At 37.6% G+C, this 18,653-nt stretch overlaps 1 protein-coding gene across 1 annotated transcript in view; it reads left to right on the top strand.

The window, feature by feature from the left end:
- The first annotated feature begins 8,309 nt into the window (after window positions 1-8,309).
- Window positions 8,310-18,653, top strand: part of LOC141832363 (serine/threonine-protein kinase PBL27) — a 28,535-nt gene continuing 18,191 nt past the window's right edge. Inside the window, exons 1-3 of the mRNA XM_074719866.1 lie at window positions 8,310-8,678; window positions 9,284-9,480; window positions 9,612-9,801. Of these exons, the coding sequence (XP_074575967.1) occupies window positions 8,555-8,678; window positions 9,284-9,480; window positions 9,612-9,801 (511 nt within the window). The 5' untranslated portion in view covers window positions 8,310-8,554. The remainder of the gene's footprint in view (window positions 8,679-9,283; window positions 9,481-9,611; window positions 9,802-18,653) is intronic.

Genomic DNA, 18,653 nt, shown 5'->3' with positions numbered 1-18,653 from the left:
CTCTTTTTTATAGCACTTAAAGGTTCGAATAGACGTTTGTTTCCCCATGGTATAACGATTCAACCATGATAGCAATCAATCTTTGGTTGTTATGGCAAAATGAACAATACATGAATGTTATCATCGGAGGGCAGAAGGTGGAGCAAGAGCAATGGGTGAAGAGGGACGATTGGATTTTATTCCATCTTGCTACCGAAGGAGGATGTCATGCTCCACACGAGTTAGACTTCTCGTGAAATTATTTTCACTTATCATGCATGAACTACAATAATATCGAGCAAGCTAACTAAACTAATTAAATACATACCTTTGAATAAATTCCATCCATACTATGCATAAAACTCAGTCGATAATTTAGAAGTATATATATATATATATATATATATAAAGAGTGAGCAATCCATAATCCATCTAATAAAGATGAGTAAAGATACACTACATGAAAACAATGACATGAAACTTAACATGAAAGACGTGGCAAGCCACGTGTGTCATGCCACGTGGCATTTTCGATCGAACAAAATTAGGAGACTTCTTCCTCCTCCGCAGCAAAGACACCCCGGCAGATTTCTCTCGTTGCAGCTTCTTCCTCCTCGAACGCGACCACCGCAGCGAACACGAGCACACAGCTTCTTCCTTCTCACAACAGAGTTCTTCCTCTGGCACAGATTCCTCCACAGCGTCGAGCTTTCTTCCTCCACAGCAGCGAGCTTCTTCCCCGCAACAATGAGCTTCTTCCCTGAGCAACACCACGAAATAAATAGTAAAAAAAAATCTTCTACTTTCCGGTTGAAGAAATTTAGGGTTCCCCTCACCCCCAAAATGAACAAAATTTTGTAGGCGAGACGAATCGAATGGAAGAACAAGGACGAACAAAAAATATCGAAATAGAGATAACTGACCTTCTCTAAGAAATTGCAGTCGTCGATTGCTCATCAAGATTGTTTCTTTCTCTTCTCCCTAGATGACATTTTCGTCTTGTGATTGGTCGGTGTCGGAATAATTTTATTAATTGAATGAATGAAAACAATGAGGATTACAACCATATATATAGATAGTTAGGGCGGACCAGGTTATATGACCGGGTCACATAATATTAATATTCTAACACCCCCCCCCCCCTCAAACTCAAGGTGGTAGAGTAGAGATCAGCTTGAGTTTGCTTAATAACACATAGAAGCGACTCGGCAAGAGAGACTTGGTGAAGACATCTGCAATTTGATGTTCGGTAGACACAGACCGCAATTGCACAGTGCCAGCACTAACATGCTGCCGTACAAAATGACAATCGATCTCGATGTGCTTAGTGCACTCATGAAACACATCATTTCGAGAAATCTGAATGGCACTCTGACTATCACAATGAAGATCGGTGGCAGGCGGTTGAGGAATGCCAAGATCAGAAAGAAGTCGTCGAATCCAAAGAAGCTCAGAAGTAGAATCAGCAAGCGCATGATACTCTGACTCAGCGCTGGAACGAGAAACAACAGTCTGTTTCTTGCTTCACCAAGAAATAAGAGAATCACCCAAGAAGAAACAATAACCAGTGATGGAGCGTCGGTCAGTGGGATCGCCTGCCCAATCAGCATCAGAGTAACCAGTGAGTACCAATGATGAATCAGCAGAGAAGTGAAGACCATATAGGAGAGTGCCCTTAACATAGCGGAGAATACGTAATACAGCAGAGTGATGAGCTGTACAGGGACTAGTCATGAACTGACTAACGATGTGAACTGCATGAGCTATATCAGGATGAGTGACTGTCAGATATATCAGGGAGCCCACTAACTGACGATAGAGCGTGGGGTTCTCAAGAGGGGCGCCATCGAGAGGAGTGAAACGACAGTCTGCCTCAAGTGGAGTCAAGGCAGTCTTGCTGTCAGTCAGGCCAGTACGGGAGATGAGGTCAGAAGCATACTTTGCCTAGGACAAATAGATACCATCTGCCGTGTCGGAAATCTCAAGACCTAGAAAGTAACGCAGCTTACCAAGACACTTCATATCAAAATGCTGATGAAGATAGGTCTGCAAATCAGATATTCCAGAGGCATCGTCTCCAGTGATCACCATATCATCAACATATAATAATAGAATAATAATCCCGGATGAGGAGCGACGAATGAATAAAGCAGAGTCATAGGGAGAGGCGGTAAACCCATACTGAATAAGTGCTGAGCTGAACTTGACGAACCAAGCTCGTGGTGCCTGCTTCATACCATAAAGAGTACGACGTAGCTTACATACCTTCCCCGAAATGTCTGAACCCGGCGGCGGACTCATATAAACCTCCTCAGAAAGATCTCCATGAAGAAAAGCATTCTTCACATCCAACTGGTGAAGAGACCATCGATGAGCAGCAGCAATAGCCAAAAGACAACGTAGAGAAGTCAAATGGGCAACAGGAGCAAATGTCTCTTCATAGTCAATGTCATACTCCTGTAAGAAACCTCTGGCCACGAGACGAGCTTTGTAGTGCTCAACAGATCTATCAGAATTTGTTTTGATCTTGTAAACTCATTTGCAGTTAATAGATTTCTTGCCAGGTGGTAGATCAACGATATCCCAAGTCCAGTCTTCTCAAGAGCCTGCAGTTCCTCAGACATAGCCTCACGCCACAATGGATCACAGTTTGCCTCACGAAAGGTCCTAGGCTCATGGTTAGATAGAATGGCAGAGAAACAATGGTAATCAAGGTAGAAAAGACAAGAAAATGGATGAAACTTGTGATTTTCTTCCAATGGGAAATGTCCATAAGAAATTAGAGTAATCATCCAAGAGAAGAATATAATACTTATGACCTGCCGAACTTAAAATTGGTGATGTCCATAAATCACTATGTATTATATCAAAAGGTTTTGTAGTGCAAGAATTTGAAATAGAAAATGGCAACTTAACATGTTTCCCAAAAATGCAAGATTGACAAACAGAAAAAGATGGTTGACAGTCAATAAATTTATTATTCCTAAGTGAGCGTAAAACAAGTGCACCCGGATGCCCCAATCGATTATGCCATAAAGCAGGAGAAAGAGCTGCAAAGGTTGATGGAGAGGTGGATTGATGTCTGGTAGTGGTGGTGAGAGGATATAGGTCCCCAGTGCTATCACATCTCATTAGCGGCATCCCTGTCTGAGAGTCCTTCACAGAAAAACCAAATTGATCAAACTCAATAGAAACATTATTGTCAATGGTGAAACGGCGCACAGAGATAAGATTTTTAATGAGTTTAGGGGCATGTAGGACATTTTTCAAAGTTAAAGGTGGGTGAGGTGGGGAAAGGAATTTTTGTCCATAACCACGAATTGGAATTTCCTGTCCACTGCCAACAATAATATTTTTGTTATTGCTCATATTAATATAAGACGAGAGAGTACCTTGAGATGCAGTCATGTGTGAAGTTGCACCAGTATCCATGTACCAGTTTTCATCAGGAACATTTAGAGATAAATTGTGCATTGCTGCATCAATGTCAGTAGGTGCATAACTCGAAGGAGGAGACACTTGGGCACTGTATGCTTGTGGTGGACGATTGCCAAGAATTCCGGGTTGACGAGCAGGAGGTGGGCGAGTCCATGAAGAGGTGGGGTAAGGACAAGGGGGAGCAACCCATGCTTGTTGTCCCCAAGACCCCGATAGTGGGTATGGTACCCACTGGTATGGCTGCTGCTGCTGCCACGGACGATGTTGTTGTTGTTGCCATGAACGCTGCTGTTGATGTCCACCGTTGTGGTTGTTGCTACCACGACCTTTTCCTCTACCGCCATCATATTTTTTTCGATTATTGTTGTGGGTCTGACCACGTTTCTGACCATTATTGTTGCGGTTTGATATATTTCCAGAACGTGATATCGAGCTTCGGCCATAGCTAGACGCAGGATCAATAGAACCGTTGGTGGTGAGGAGGGCGGTGTCTGCAGCATTGGAGGCAACGGCTGCCTGTTTAGCCTTTCGAGTTTCCTCAAGGATTAACCTCGATCGTGCCTCATAAAAAGAGGGTAAAGGATTACTCTGTTGAATGAATGTAGCAACACCATCGTAGTTCTCATTTAACCCTGCAATTAATTGAAGAACTAACCGTTGATTTGAAACCGGTGCACCGACGTTAGAGAGTTGATCGGCAAGCATTTTGAGTTCTTGACAATAGGCTGAAATATTAGGATAATCGTCCATCTGAACTTGAGTGAATTGATTTTCTAGGTAAACAGCACGAGAAGTTTTGTTATCTTGGAAAATATTTTGCAATCGCTCCCATGCTTGTTGTGCAGTTGAATCCGGTTCTAAGATGGTGTGCAAGAGATCGGAGGAGATCGTACCATAAATCCATTGAAGAACTATTGCATCCAAGCGTGACCATAATGCTTTCTCAGTCTCGATAGCCTCTTCTTGTTCCGTCTCGGTTGACTTTGATTTCGGTGGAATAATATGATCGATAACTTGATATGCTCGGCAATGGATTTTAAACAACTCCGCCCATGAAGAATAGTGTCCCTTTTCCATCTCTAAAGTAATAGAGATGAAGTTCTTGACATTGTTAACGGCCAGAGCAGGATGAAATTTGGTTTGATCGGCCATTGATACAAGTAGAAGGAGAGAGCAAGAGAGAGAAGGATGAGAAGGTGGAGAAGAAAGGAAGTTGGAATGGCTAGGGCTCTGATACCATGAAAGAAATTCTGCGTACCCATCTTTTCATTATGATAAAATATATAGAGAGTACATGAGTATTTTTAGGCTACAAATTAAGATGAATATTTACATTCTAATAATGCAGAGATTATTTCTATAATCTAACAAGGTAAATATTTACATCTAATAATAAAAGATTTATAGAGATTATTTCCATAATCCAGAGATTATTTCCATAATCTATCAAGATAAAAAAGACATGCCCTTTGGTGAAGATGAAAGAGACATAATTTTTCACCACTCCTCTTCTTATATAAAATAATGATACTCGCATCACAATAAAAGTATATTGGTGTTATAATGCTAAGGCTAATTACGATCACATAATCCTTTGATATCTCTTATGTTTGGCTACTCTTTTCTCCTAAGTGTAACTAAAGCATCGGAGGGCCTCAATGAGTAACTTCCAACGAGTCGATGCATGTTATTCATGGTAGAGTTGACCATGTCAAAAACAAAAAAGTTTCTTCAACGATCTCAAAAACATCATTAGACTCTTTAGCTCTCGCCGTCATTGTTCTCAAATGAGAAGATAGATTTCCTCTATACTATTTATTATTTTTCATATTCAATATCATGCCGTTTGAAAATAATAAATATTTTCAGGCTATGAAAACATAATAAAATATAGAGGCATCATTTAAAATTTTTATGAAACTATATCTAGATGATTTTATGTTTAATTGATCCTCCAAACTAGTAATTAAAAAAGAATTTTTTTTAACCTTCGGTAGACCACGTAGATGGTAAAATATGAATGGTACATATAAGAGCATCTGAGATCAATTTTCACCAAGGATATTTATCCTGATTGATTCTCAGAAAGTTTCACCAAGGATATTTATCCTGATTGATTCTCGGAAAGTTTGACTACCACTACAAAAAAAAAAAAGATTTTTAGGGACGAATTTTTGCGACGAAAGTTTTTCGTCGTAAATTTGCAATTAATTTTATGACGAACTCATTTTTCGTCGCAGATTAGCAACGAAATTTGCAATGAATGAAAATTTGTTGCTAAATTCGCAACAAATTATTTTCATCGCAAAATTCGTGGGAAATAATAAATTCATTGCAAATTTCGTCGTAAAATCTGTGACGAAATATTATTCGTCACAAATTTGCGACAAATATAAATTTCATCGCAAAACGCCAAGATGAAATTTAGACTCGGCGACATTTGGCGACGAAAATATGTTCGTCGCCAAATTCATTGCCGATTTGGTGACGAAAGCTTTATTTGTTGCCAAATCGATGACAAATGCATTTTTCGTCGTCAAATTCGTTAATAAACCCTAGATCTGAGATATCCTCTTTTCTTCCTCCACTGCCTCCACTCCCTAAACCCCTAAAAACCTTGCTGTTTCCGACCGGATCTTGTCGGATCTTGCCGGATTGTGTGGTAATTAAGCTTCTTCCTTCCTCCTTTTTTTTTTCTCATTCGATGTTTTCATATTTAATTTTGGTCATTGGACAGCTCCATCACCGTCGCCGATCGGCCTCTGGCTGCTGCTGGCCGGCCGGTGCTGCATCGCGGCGCTGCATGGTGGCGCTGGCCGGCGCTGCATCGCGTCGATGGGCGACGCTGCATCGCGGCGGTGGGCGGCGGTGGGCCTGATTAGTTATATGTTTTCAAACATCTCTCGTATCCTTGTTCCTCTGTTATTGAATTTTGGATTCGTCGTCAATTGGCGACGAATTTGGCGATGAATTTGCATTTTCGTCGTAAATATTTCCGACGAATTTTTTTTCATCGCAACATTTGGCGACGCCTTGATTGCAATGAATTTAAATTCGTTGCAAAATCTGTCGTAAACTGTTTTGCGACGAATTTTTTTAAGAAATTCATCGTAAAATTCGTCGCAGAATGCTGGTTTTTTTTAGTGTACAACTATGAGTGTCCGACCATTTTGTGTTTTTTGAATTTATCTGGATGATTGATAAAAAATACATCTAAATTAATCATATGAATTAACCAGATTATAAAAAAAATATTTTTTGAAAAAATAAAGAGAGATTAAGGCAGCGTTTGGTTGGGCTGTTTTCCAGCGTTTTCCATTTTCCTTTTCCAAGGAAAATGGAAAACGCTGAATGGTTGCTGTTTTCATTTTCATTTTTTAGAAAATGAACTCTCATTTTCTGGAAAACTGGAGAATGATATTTTGGTGTTTTCTGGTTTGAGAATGAAAATTGGAAAATTGGAAAACGCGGCTACAGTACCACTCCCATCCTCCGCGTTTGTCCGCCCCCTCCTCCTCCCGATTTTTCCTCTCCCGACATAACCTCCTCCTCTCCTCTTCCTATCGCTTTTCTATCATCGGCGTTGAGATCCGAGCGGCGGCTGCGCGAGTCGGAAGGGATGGGAGCGGCGGCTGCGCGAGAAGACGAGAGGCCGCAGAGGAAACCGTCGCCGAGGACGCCCCTCCGCCACAACCCCCGCCGCGGAAGACGCCGCAAAGGAAACCAGGAGAAGACGAGGACGAGGAAGATGGGGACGAGGGCGGCGCCTTCCCCAAAAGCCTGCTTCCATGGTCGGAGACGAAGCGCCAAGTATCGTCCGCGCAGAAGAGCAGACGCAGGCCCGGCGAAGCCTTCCGCGCACGGCCCTCGCGACTTCGATCCGCCCTTCAGCCGCCTGCCGCCTGTCGCCTGCCGCCTGCCTGCGCTCAAGACGCCGCCCACCAACGCCGGAGTCGCCGCCGCCTGTCGACGCCGCCTCTGCCGTCGGTCGCGAGAAGTTGCCGATGAAATCGGTAAAGGAAACTTTACCGATTAGTTTTAATTAATTGAGTTAATTAATTATTAGATTAATTAGTTAATTAAATCATTAGTTAGTTAATTAGTTTAATAACTATTAGGTAATTAATTGAGGATTGTTAATTAATTGAGGATTAATATGTTTAATTAGGTAATTTAATAAAAAATTAATTGATGAATTGGATTAAGGTTAGTTAATTAATTAAAACTCGTGGGATGAGACAAAAGGCCGTTGGATTAATTAAGATAATTAATTAAAATTCTAGATTTTTATTTTAATAAAAAAATAAAAAATATAGAAAATAGTTATCAAACCAAACGCATTTTCCAGTTTTCTTTTTAGAAAATAGAAAACAACATATCATACCAAACGCATTTTCTGTTTTCTAAAAACTGGATCAGAAAATGGAAAACTGGAAATAGAAAATGGAAAACAGAAAATGGAAAATATTTTCCAAACCAAACGCCCCCTAAATTTCTGCCTAGATATATATTTTTATGTCATAAATTTCCTTCAGACATACTCCATTCATCCATCTTAACACACGTACCCAACTTCAGTAGCTATCTCTATCATCCGCGGCTTCAATAACTACCCGTCGTACGATTAGCTAAATCTACGGCCACAACTTCTACTGTGGCTGTTGACCCCGAAAAAGCTAGTAATTGTTTCTCTTCCCATTTAACACCTTCTTCACCCAGACCCAACAACATACCGCTATGCCACGTAAGGTGTTTATTTGAATTGTTTCTTTTCTTTTTACGGGTATTAACTGGGTAGGAGTAATTCAAGAAAGTAGTCGCTATTTCCTCTTTTCTCTCCGGTATATTATGTGGCGACCTGCCAAGTTTACTGTCTCACACAAGCAAGCTGCTGAGCTCTGCTCGCCGATTTAATTTCAGCTCGGGATTCTCTCCTCCGTCTGGCTCCGCCCCCTTTTCCGCCTCCCTTCCCCTGATCTCTTTCTCCATCTGTCGCAGGCCGCTGATCTGGTCCACCGCCGATATTTCGAGCCGCTCCGTCGCAGTCGGGTGGAATCGGGGCGGAGCTGTCGGCGCATCCGCAGATTTTGGGGTTTCGGAGGGGTGGGGTGACTTTATCCTGGTTCGCTGGTTTCTGATGGATTGTTTCCTGTGTTTTGGATCGCCGAAGGAGGACCTGAAGAAGAAGAGCCTCGGGAAAGCCGGAGGAGATAGTAAGAAGGAGTCTTCTGCCGCCCCTTCGTCCCATCACGGCATTTTGAGTGAGAAAACTGGGGTTTTTTTTTTTTGGAGAAAAAGATGGTTGTGTGTCGGACTTATGGATCTGATGCGTTTTCTTGGCGTGTTTTTTTTTTATGTTTTATTTTGGGATTGATCGTCCGTTTAGTTTGGATCGTTCTTTGGTTGGATCCGTGGAATCTCTTGATGGTTTGTGTTGGGCTGTCGTTTGAACATTCATCTGGAGAAATGCTGAATGCGTTGGACATTCGTTGGTTTGTGCTAGGCATTGTACATGATTTGGAGATGAAGCTAATATCTCTCATGGCCATTTTTTCCTTGACATGTTCATGGAGTAAAAAGGATATCTAGTCTACAAAGAAATGACTGGATTTCACTACGAAATGGTTAATCTTTATAAACAATACTCGAGAGTTCAATTTTAAAATTTATGGTGCTTGTATATTTGTAGAGTCCACCCAATAATTAATTTTGAATCAATGATTCTCTATTCTATGGAACTTAATGGGATATTTTTTCCTTGCCTTTTGGAAAATAAGTTATGTTATTCGAGATTTAATTGTTGATTTTGCTTGGGGTTTAACTATTAAGTTATTTACTATTTATTTCATTTTGCTTATTGTAATAGATAAATCAAAGTTGAGGACAGATTCAAACTCTAGAAAGGAAACTTCAATATCAAAGGAAGGCAATGCTGGGAATATTGCAGCACAGACATTCACTTTTCGTGAACTTGCTGCCGCTACTAAGAACTTTAGACAAGATTGCCTTTTGGGTGAGGGGGGTTTTGGTCGTGTATATAAAGGAAGGTTAGAAAATGGACAGGTTAGTATTGTTTTGCTTTACCCATCAACAAATTTCTTGATCACTTTGCCTAGGTTTTTCTTAAAGCATTAAAGAAACAAGCCATACATGTATCTATATATTGAGCATAAAGCTGACTTAGAACTTCTCAGGTTGTTGCTGTAAAGCAACTTGACAGAAATGGCCTACAAGGGAACAGAGAGTTCCTGGTTGAAGTCCTTATGCTTAGCCTTTTGCATCACCCCAATCTTGTCAATCTAATTGGTTATTGTGCTGATGGAGATCAACGGTTACTTGTCTATGACTTCATGCCACTTGGATCACTAGAAGATCATTTGCACGGTACTGTGATTTACCTATTTGATTCTTCACTTTCCTACTTTACTGTGCTTGTAGTTCTAGATCTAGTTTAAGGTGATAGATTTTAAATGATTAGTACAATTAATACTCATATACCATCATCTTGCATGTTATAGGGTTAATAAGGATCTTAGTAATGTTTTCTTAAATGAATGCATAAAACTGTGAAATGCCATGGGTTTGTTGTTGATAATTGTTTTGAGTTCAAATTGCTACATCGAATTCCAAATGCTGCTTGAAGTTAGATTAGGACTTGGAAAAAGGATTCTTTTGACTTATTTGGTTATAATCTAGATTGGCATGTTCATCACTTCAAGTAAACCGGTTGTTTATTCTTCAAATTCCACTTGTTGCTTCTTACCATCTCCTTGATCTGCCTACTTTCTCCATGTCACTCCCCGGGGGTGTAATTCTTGGCACCCCACTCGGTGACAATATAAGAAAAAAAGACCTAGACATCATATATTCAGGATAACCAAGAAATTCATCAAGATATCTATTTATATCATGTTCTTCATATACAACGAAAAGTATACAGATAAAATATCAAATGAAACAAAACGTAAACACAACGAAATAAAAATTAGACAAACCAGGAATTAACAAGTTGAAATCTCTGAGCAATTCTATGTAAAATTGAAATCAACTATAAAATCAAAAGTGTGTCTGTGTCTGCAAAACTGGAGGCCAAAGGGGAGTAGATAGTAAACCAAATGATTAAGTGGATAATCAGAATAGATGTGCATAAATTTAATCTTATTTAAATGGTCAAGGAAGCATAATTTTTTATTACAATTTCAAATTCTTCTTTATGTTCTCAATTTATATATAAATGTATATATTTAATCATTTAACATTTGTATGTTAGAATTTGAATTTATCTTTATATGTTATCATCAATTAAGATAAATTACCACATTGTACTATTTAATCAACATGTATACGAGTCATCCATGGTATAATATCAACATGAGTAAATATCATAAATCATGTGAGTGTCAGCATGTATACCCATGGTCTAAAATTGATAAATCAACTAAGAAGTGAACATTGGAGTCAGTATCATCAGGGTGGAGAATGTCATCTGACGTATGGGCTAACAACCCCCTCACTGGTGGAATGCATAATAAACACTGACCATGGGCGAACACATTACCACATATCATGTAGGCGGTTAGGTACTCTGGACCGCGGGTGAACACGCTATCACATATCATGTGGGCGGTCTAGTACTCTGGTATAAGATTAGACTTAAAGTATTTACTTTTAGGATTTCATTTTATCCATTTATAACAATTATTTAATTTTTATATCTTATTGATTAGTCTGAACGAGCAATCCAAGTTAATCTCATATAAAGTATTTTCATTCATTTAAGTATCATTATAGGGTTTATAGGTAAAAGTTATAAATCAAGAAGTTACAAGTATCAACATCAAGAATATCAAAGAGCATGGCAGGTCAAGCAATATAAAGATTGTATTAATGAACGAGTAATTCAGAATGTTTATTTAATTTTTAAAACAACCCTCCCCGTCTTAATCCTCATATGAACCCACATGTGAATAGGAAGTGACATCAATTATTTACCCTCCAATGGTTTAATTATTTTAAATCCTCATTTCACTATTTTAAATATCATTTGAATCCATTTTTAAACAGTTATATAAGCATATCCATATAATCAATTTATCTATTTATTAATGCACAACGATAATCATTTGAGAGTCAAAGGATGGATGCACCCACTTTATATACAGCAAAAGCTTCGAACCTCAGTAGGTCACCGAGCTCCGATCAATCTCGTATCTACAAGTAGAATATGAAAATGACTCAGAAAACTCAAAATAATATTCAATAACAATAATAACACAATTATAATAAATGACTAAAGTTTGAACTTGACGGATCGAATCGTAATCTCTATATCAATATATCCTCATTTCCTATAAGAGACCTTCATTATTATCCCATCACAACTTTATTTAACCTAAATAGAAATAGATTACAATAAAATATACCTTCTAAGGAACTGGGGCTGCTGTTAGTGGCACCGAAAGGGGCTGCTGTTATTGGTAGCTCTTGTCTGGAAAAGAAGAAAAACAAAACACAAAGGGCAGCAACGATGATTCTCTTGCTGGAAGAAAAGAAGAGCTATTGCTCTTGGACAAATGAGGGAGAAGAGACTACCTTGTGGTGGTTGGACAAAGGGGAAGAATGGTTGCTCGCAAAGGGGCTGCTTGTTCCTTTGTTAGCAACCTCAAATAGCTCTGGTGGGCTCGACAATGACACAAAGAGAGCAAGGCAAGGCAAAACAGGGCTATTCTTGTGGTGCCAACAAAACCCTAGAAAACATGCGAAGAGGAAAAAGATGCGGGGCTGCTCTTGTTGCTAGAAGAGGGCAGCAGCTGATGCTGCATTTCTTGCTTACTGGAGAAGAGAAAGGAGAAGGAAAGAGAGCTCTTGTGCTTGAGAAGAGGGGTTGTTGCAGTTTTTTTTTCCTCTGCCATTGGAGAAGAGAAGAAAAGAAGAGAAGAAGGAAGAATGGGGGAGAAGGAGAAGGGAAAGAAAAGAGAGGGGGTGGGGGAATGGGCATGCGTATGGCAGGCATAGCGGTGGCAATGGATCTTTTTTCTTTCAATACTTAACACTCCATGCCAGAGACTGATCTTAATATCGGCTATCCTGGGTTGTAGCCTAGCCCTGTTGCCCATACAAAAATTTTTGTATTAAGGATTTTAGGTATTTTTTTCTCTCTTTGCGTATCTCTCCAGGGGCGACAACAAATCCTGAATTGCGAATCTTTGTACTTCTTTTGTTCTCTTCTTTGTCGTGTGTCGTCTAGCCTATTGAGATCGCCTCTTGTTGCATCTGTCGGTGCGATCGAGTCGCACCGCCGCTGCCGTGTGCGCGACCAACTCGCACACCCCTTGCTCTTGCCTTGTCGAGCAATGCTTTGGCCGTAGCTCTTGCTGCACGCGCGACCGTGAGCAACTCTTGCTTTCCCACGCTCACGTGCAATAAACATATTCATGTAGTTTCCTCTTTTTTTCCTTACCTGTCTTTTAAATTTAAATTATTTTTGTTGGCTTACTAGATTTCTTAGGTTATCTTTTTCCTAACTTCATGCATTTTTTTTTTTTGCACATTTTGGTTCGCATTCTTTCAACAATCATCTTGCAATAAAATATAACCTGTTGGGCCAAAAAATTGAAGTTTTATAGTGATACGACTTATTTGATGCGTCTTACAACCCCATGGGAAATGTAACAAACACTTGTTGGATTCCCAAGGGATGTATTAAGCACGATCTTTCTACTCACTGAACCAAAATACTCTTTGAAATTTGCAATTTCCCTCATTTTTGTATTTTGTTTGTTAAATCTTTGAAACAATCAGTGAATCTTATTTGAAGGTACTAAGAATTTCTGAAACGCAATGGACTAAGAATTTCTTTCTTTAACCTTGAGTTTTTCAATTCCCTTACAGGACTAGTCTTATCAATTGAGTTTTTCAATTCCTTACAGAACTGCATTTAAATGACTGTTCTAGTATACCATAATTTTATAAATGTTGGGGACTTAGATCAAATGTTATTACCCATCATGCTAAAATTCATTGAATTTTATGTGCTAAGTCTTCATGCTGATTTCACTAAATTAAAATAATAGCTCTTTTTAATCCTGCAGTCCTTTTCTGTGGTGACTAGTGATGATTTTTATGTGCCATCATTAGTTATCATTTTCAAGGAAAACATTTTCCTTATAATCGGAATATTACCCGTTTCAAAGAAAGAGGAACATGGAAAAAGAAGGTACACAATAGATACACAGCCAAAAATCTAACAAAACTTTGATTGGGTTATTCTACTCAACAACACATATTCTACTGGGTTCCTTTCTTTGTTGAGGTTGATAAGTTCCAGTTCTTTTCTACCTTGACCATTCATATTTTAGGAACATATGTAATCCAAGGGTAGAACCTATTAGCTTCATCAAACTGAAACTGTATAGGTGTAGTGCATATTGAAACTGTAAAAAAAGATACAAATTAGTATTCCTGCTTAAAGTGAACTTATCATTACTGTTATAATCCAATGTTACAGATTTTTTGAAACATTGCTAGCATTATTAGTACTCAACACATTGTCAGAGATGGGAGTTCATATCAATCGAGGTTTTCTTACTTTGGACTTTAACCTTAGAAAAGTGACAATTTTGTGCTTTTATCTTTTTCATTCATTGTTTGAAATTATGCTATTTTCTAGTGTGAGTTTGATCAATTATTATTTTAAATTTGCTCTCTTTTTGATAATAATATATAATTTATTATATTAAGTTCAAGCTTCCCCTCCAACTCTAATTTCTGGATCCATCCTTGCTCCATACCACATATTTCTAATGACTATGCAGACCCACGGTAACATATATTTATATCAACTATCTTGGTCCATTTTACTGACCTTTATAGTTGGAGAGCTTCTTGCATTTGTTTTGAAGATCCAAAAACTCAATCTTGGATCTCGAGCAAAATGCGGAATTACAGAGTGCATAGTTACTTTTCATTGCAGTTAAGATTGTGAGGGTTGGGATGGTGCTTGGGAACAATAATGAGTTCTTAGGTTTGGGTTGTACCTAAAATGTAGGATTGTTATATCTTTATAATTTAACAAAAAATAAATATTTTTTGTCTTTTATAATTATCATATATGTTGACTTTTTATCATTCTAATATCAAGAAGCTCAATGTAATTATTCATATAGTAAATATACGAACAATGCAATAAAATTGTTAAGATGTATTATTTTTTGTTTATAGTAAACATTGAGTTATAAGATGGATGCCAATGCTAGAAGTTAAAAAAGAATTCTCACTTGATGAAGAGTCTTCTTAAATCATCTTCATCATCATCATTATCATCACCATCAATAATCATTACTTGGTACAGTTTTATTCTTGGTGTCGGCATGTGTTGCTCATGTATCTCACTAGAATTGGTATTGTGGTGGGAAGAAGAAGATAAGATAGTTGTTTTTCTAGGCTGACAAGTTTTTGAGTCGCAAGTAATTACTAATTATTAATAGATTTATGATTTGTTAAATGGATGTCTTGCATTCCTATTTCATTGGTATTGACTTTGTTTGGTATTTTGGGGTAGCATGAACAAATTATAATATGTCTAATTAATATCATTTGGAACATTCTTTAGAGGGGGTCAAATAATTTGATGGCTGTTTGGAAATCCAATCTTGTGATTCAATTAAATGTTCTTTTATTATCTGGAGAAAGCTTACTGGGGATAGTATTATTGGGTGCCTTTTTTGGCACAATTCAAGAGCAATTATATTGGCAAAAATGTATATGGATATGATATACCATTCCTCTCATCTCACAAGGAGCAAACTATGAAAACTCAACCTTTTGGAATACAAATGCAAATTTGAGAACTTGTCAAAGATGAACTGTACAACATTATAAGAAAAACCATTGACACAAGCAAGGATTAGAAGAATATTGGCACAATCTCCTAGGAGCATCTCTCATTTATAATTCCTAAATAAAAACTACCCTTCTCCATTTTCTATGAAGTCAAAAACTATTAAGAATTAAATTCCTAATCTTCTTCCTACTTTGCATCATTCTCATTTCCCAAGGAAAACCACTCCAAATGGCGCTTTTATTAGGTCATCATTTCAAAGCGAAGGGAACAATTGTGTCATCCACTTTGTTCATTATTGGTTGCCCCTACTATAAGTGAGGTATTGGTGTATTTTGTTTCTCCTTTTGATACTTAAGAAATTAAACCTTGACTTATTCTCTTCTTTTTTGGTCACCCTAATGCTTTCCAATGAATAAGAAAACATTACAACTAATTGCAGAGCGACAATGATGTCTGCATCTCCACAATAATCATGGGGGTATAAAAATGGGAATGGTGATAATGAATCTGCTCACACGATCCTGAAGTACAATCATCACTACGTGAGTCTAAAATTTGTCGTCTAAGTTGCCAAGCACGTTGTGTCTTATTCAGTTGATGATTGCAGGAAGTAGGTAAAGGATATGCAAGTGATTTGGAAGTTGGAATTTATGAGCAAACAAAGGTTGGGAAAATTTATGGGAAGGAGGGTCACAAATCTTGTTGCAGTTGATGACCTAAAATTGTTTGTTGGAATTGTCATCAATAGTGCTCGGGTGGAAAGCAGTTTGTTACAGTAGTTGGGTGATGTGGTGGGACGCACAAGGAGCAATTAAGATGAAGCAGTGTAAGAGGAAAACCGAGTGTCAAACACAAATTTAGCTCTAATACAAATTTGATTGGAACACAAACTGATCTCACAAAGAACCAAACTCACATAGAAAAATCTTATTAAACTAAAAGATGATTAACATAGAAAAATATTATTAAAGTAAAAGATGATTGACAGGAGGGTATTAGAATCCCATTGAAGACTAACCTAATAAATTTAGAAATATGTTAAATAATATGAAAGAAATAATTGTATACCTAAAAGGGCCTGGTCAAATTACCAATTAAAAAATTACCTAAGTAATTCTTCTAATAATAGGATCTATTGAAATAAACTTTACAAAATATGAAATTGTAATAATTTTCTAATTCGCATCCCTGAGAGTAACACAAGTCGGAAAATTGACACTCAAATTACCCTTCAAATCTGATCAAATGGCGAATGCCCAAAATTCCAACACCTTTACATTTATTATAATCTTGTGCTTATTGGATCTGCTTGGTGGCCGATCTGTAAGGTTGGGCTGTCCACCTCCAAGACTAGTCGGACCCAAGGTCCAGATACCTGGATTAACAAAATCAGTGGTGATGTTTCCTTTTACAATTTTGAATGAGCTAAAATGAACTAATTATATTGACAAGTAATCATGTTGTTTATAAAGTAAAAATCTAATATTACAAGAAACAAAAGCACAACAAAGATAATATTTTTTAAAATGATGGATGGTGATTAAACTAAATGCAACAAAGATATTATATGATAGTATAAAATTGATTTTGAGTGATTGGAGAATGATGTTATCCTAGGGCTTTTGTTAGAAATATTAATTAAATACAAAAATGTAGACCAACTAAATAAAAACAATTTTCAAAGAGGGATGCAAATATACTAGAATTATGTAAATCTAGTTCAAGGTTGAATTTGCCATGAGGTTAACTTGGTATCACATCTAGGATTGTACCGATAGTCAAGTACCCGGTAGACCATTTGACTTTCCTCATGAAGGGAAGATTAAATTGGGTCATGTAGAAATTCAATTTTAGTTGATGGTGTCGATAAAAGCAACTGTAGGACTATGAGGTATTGGCGGTTGGTAGGAGGCACTAAGAGTCACGACACTATGAAATTGTGTCTATTGAAGCATTGTTCTAATTACCATAACTTAGTGTTTCATTTAGGACAAAATTGACACAGTTAAAAACCTACATTGACCATATTATCTTCCTCATGAAGAGAAGATTAAATTGGGTCACATAGAAGGCATTCAGCTTTGAAGAATGGTGTTCTGAAAAGCCAGATTGGCAGATGGGTGCTAGAAGGAGATGCAACACTAGGGAAACTAGGTATGTTGTAACATTGTATCTATAAGTTGAGGGGTTGAGTGAATTCGATAATATATTGGAAGATGTATGTCACACACGCTTGAGCTAAGCCGGCCATGAGGCAAGTTTCACTCATCGTGTGGTCTACAATAATGTTAGAGCAAAAACACTCTTTAGTACATTCCTCTGAAGGGATGCCACTAAGTACCATGCAATCAACTTGATGTAAGCATAAAATGCAATGTAGTTAAAAAAAATTGCTTCATTTTAATACCTCAAAAATAGAATCTAAACATCAACAACAAACAAAAAACTTCTTTCACTGATCTTTTAACTCATAAATAAGAGGTATTGGCAGGTGGTATGAGGTATCAGGAGTTGTGATACTAGGGAAGATGGATCTATTGCAACGTTGTTCTAGTTACCATAACTTGGTGTTTCATTTAGGACAACTGACACAACTAAGATGCTATATTAGTCCATATCACCTTCCTGTTGAAGAGAATATTAAATTGGGTCACATAGAAGGCATTCAACTTTGGTGGATCATTTTGTCAAAAGCTAATTATAGGATATAGACTATTGGCGCTTGGTAGGAGGGTGTTAGAAGGATACTTGACTCTAGGGAAATTAGGTATGTTGCACTCTTGATCTAAGTCTGCCATGAGGTAAGTTTTGCTCATCATGTGTGGTCTACAATAATGTTAGAGCAAAAACACTAAACTAAATACATACCTCCAAGGGACGTCACTAATGCAATCAACTTGACGATCAACTGCAATTAGAGGCTAAAATTGTAGAATATGAGCATAAAATGCTAACGTGAGCATAAAATGCAAAGTAGATGTAAAAGAATTGCTTCATTTTTTTATCTCAAAAGTAGAATCCAAACAACTCAACAAATGAAAATCTTCTTTCATCAATCTTTTCATAGTACTAAAGGTGCTCGCCTGACTGCACCTAGGTGTAAGGCGCAACCAAACGAGTCTTTTGCGCTTGGTTGCTTTAAGCGAGCACCTTGTGAGAGATCGGTCTTGAGGAAATCGATGAAGATTTAACTATACAAATTTGAAACATCTGGTGATGATGATATGATTAGGAATATGATGAAGATTTTGATGATTTAGATATTTGAATTTTTTAAATTTAAATTATACATATAATATATTTATTTAATAATGAATTTTATATTTATATTATTGTTTAATATTTTATGCACTATAATTTTGTTAGTGAAATATTTTGACAGAAATTTCTTATA

Source organism: Curcuma longa, chromosome 7 (genome assembly GCF_044706935.1).
Source record: "Curcuma longa cultivar G26 ecotype Majalengka, Jawa Barat chromosome 7, ITB_CL_G26_1.1, whole genome shotgun sequence".
NCBI lineage: Eukaryota > Viridiplantae > Streptophyta > Magnoliopsida > Zingiberales > Zingiberaceae > Curcuma > Curcuma longa.
The sequence above is the reverse complement of the archived record's forward strand: the minus strand, read 5'-3'. Positions and strand labels throughout refer to the sequence as shown.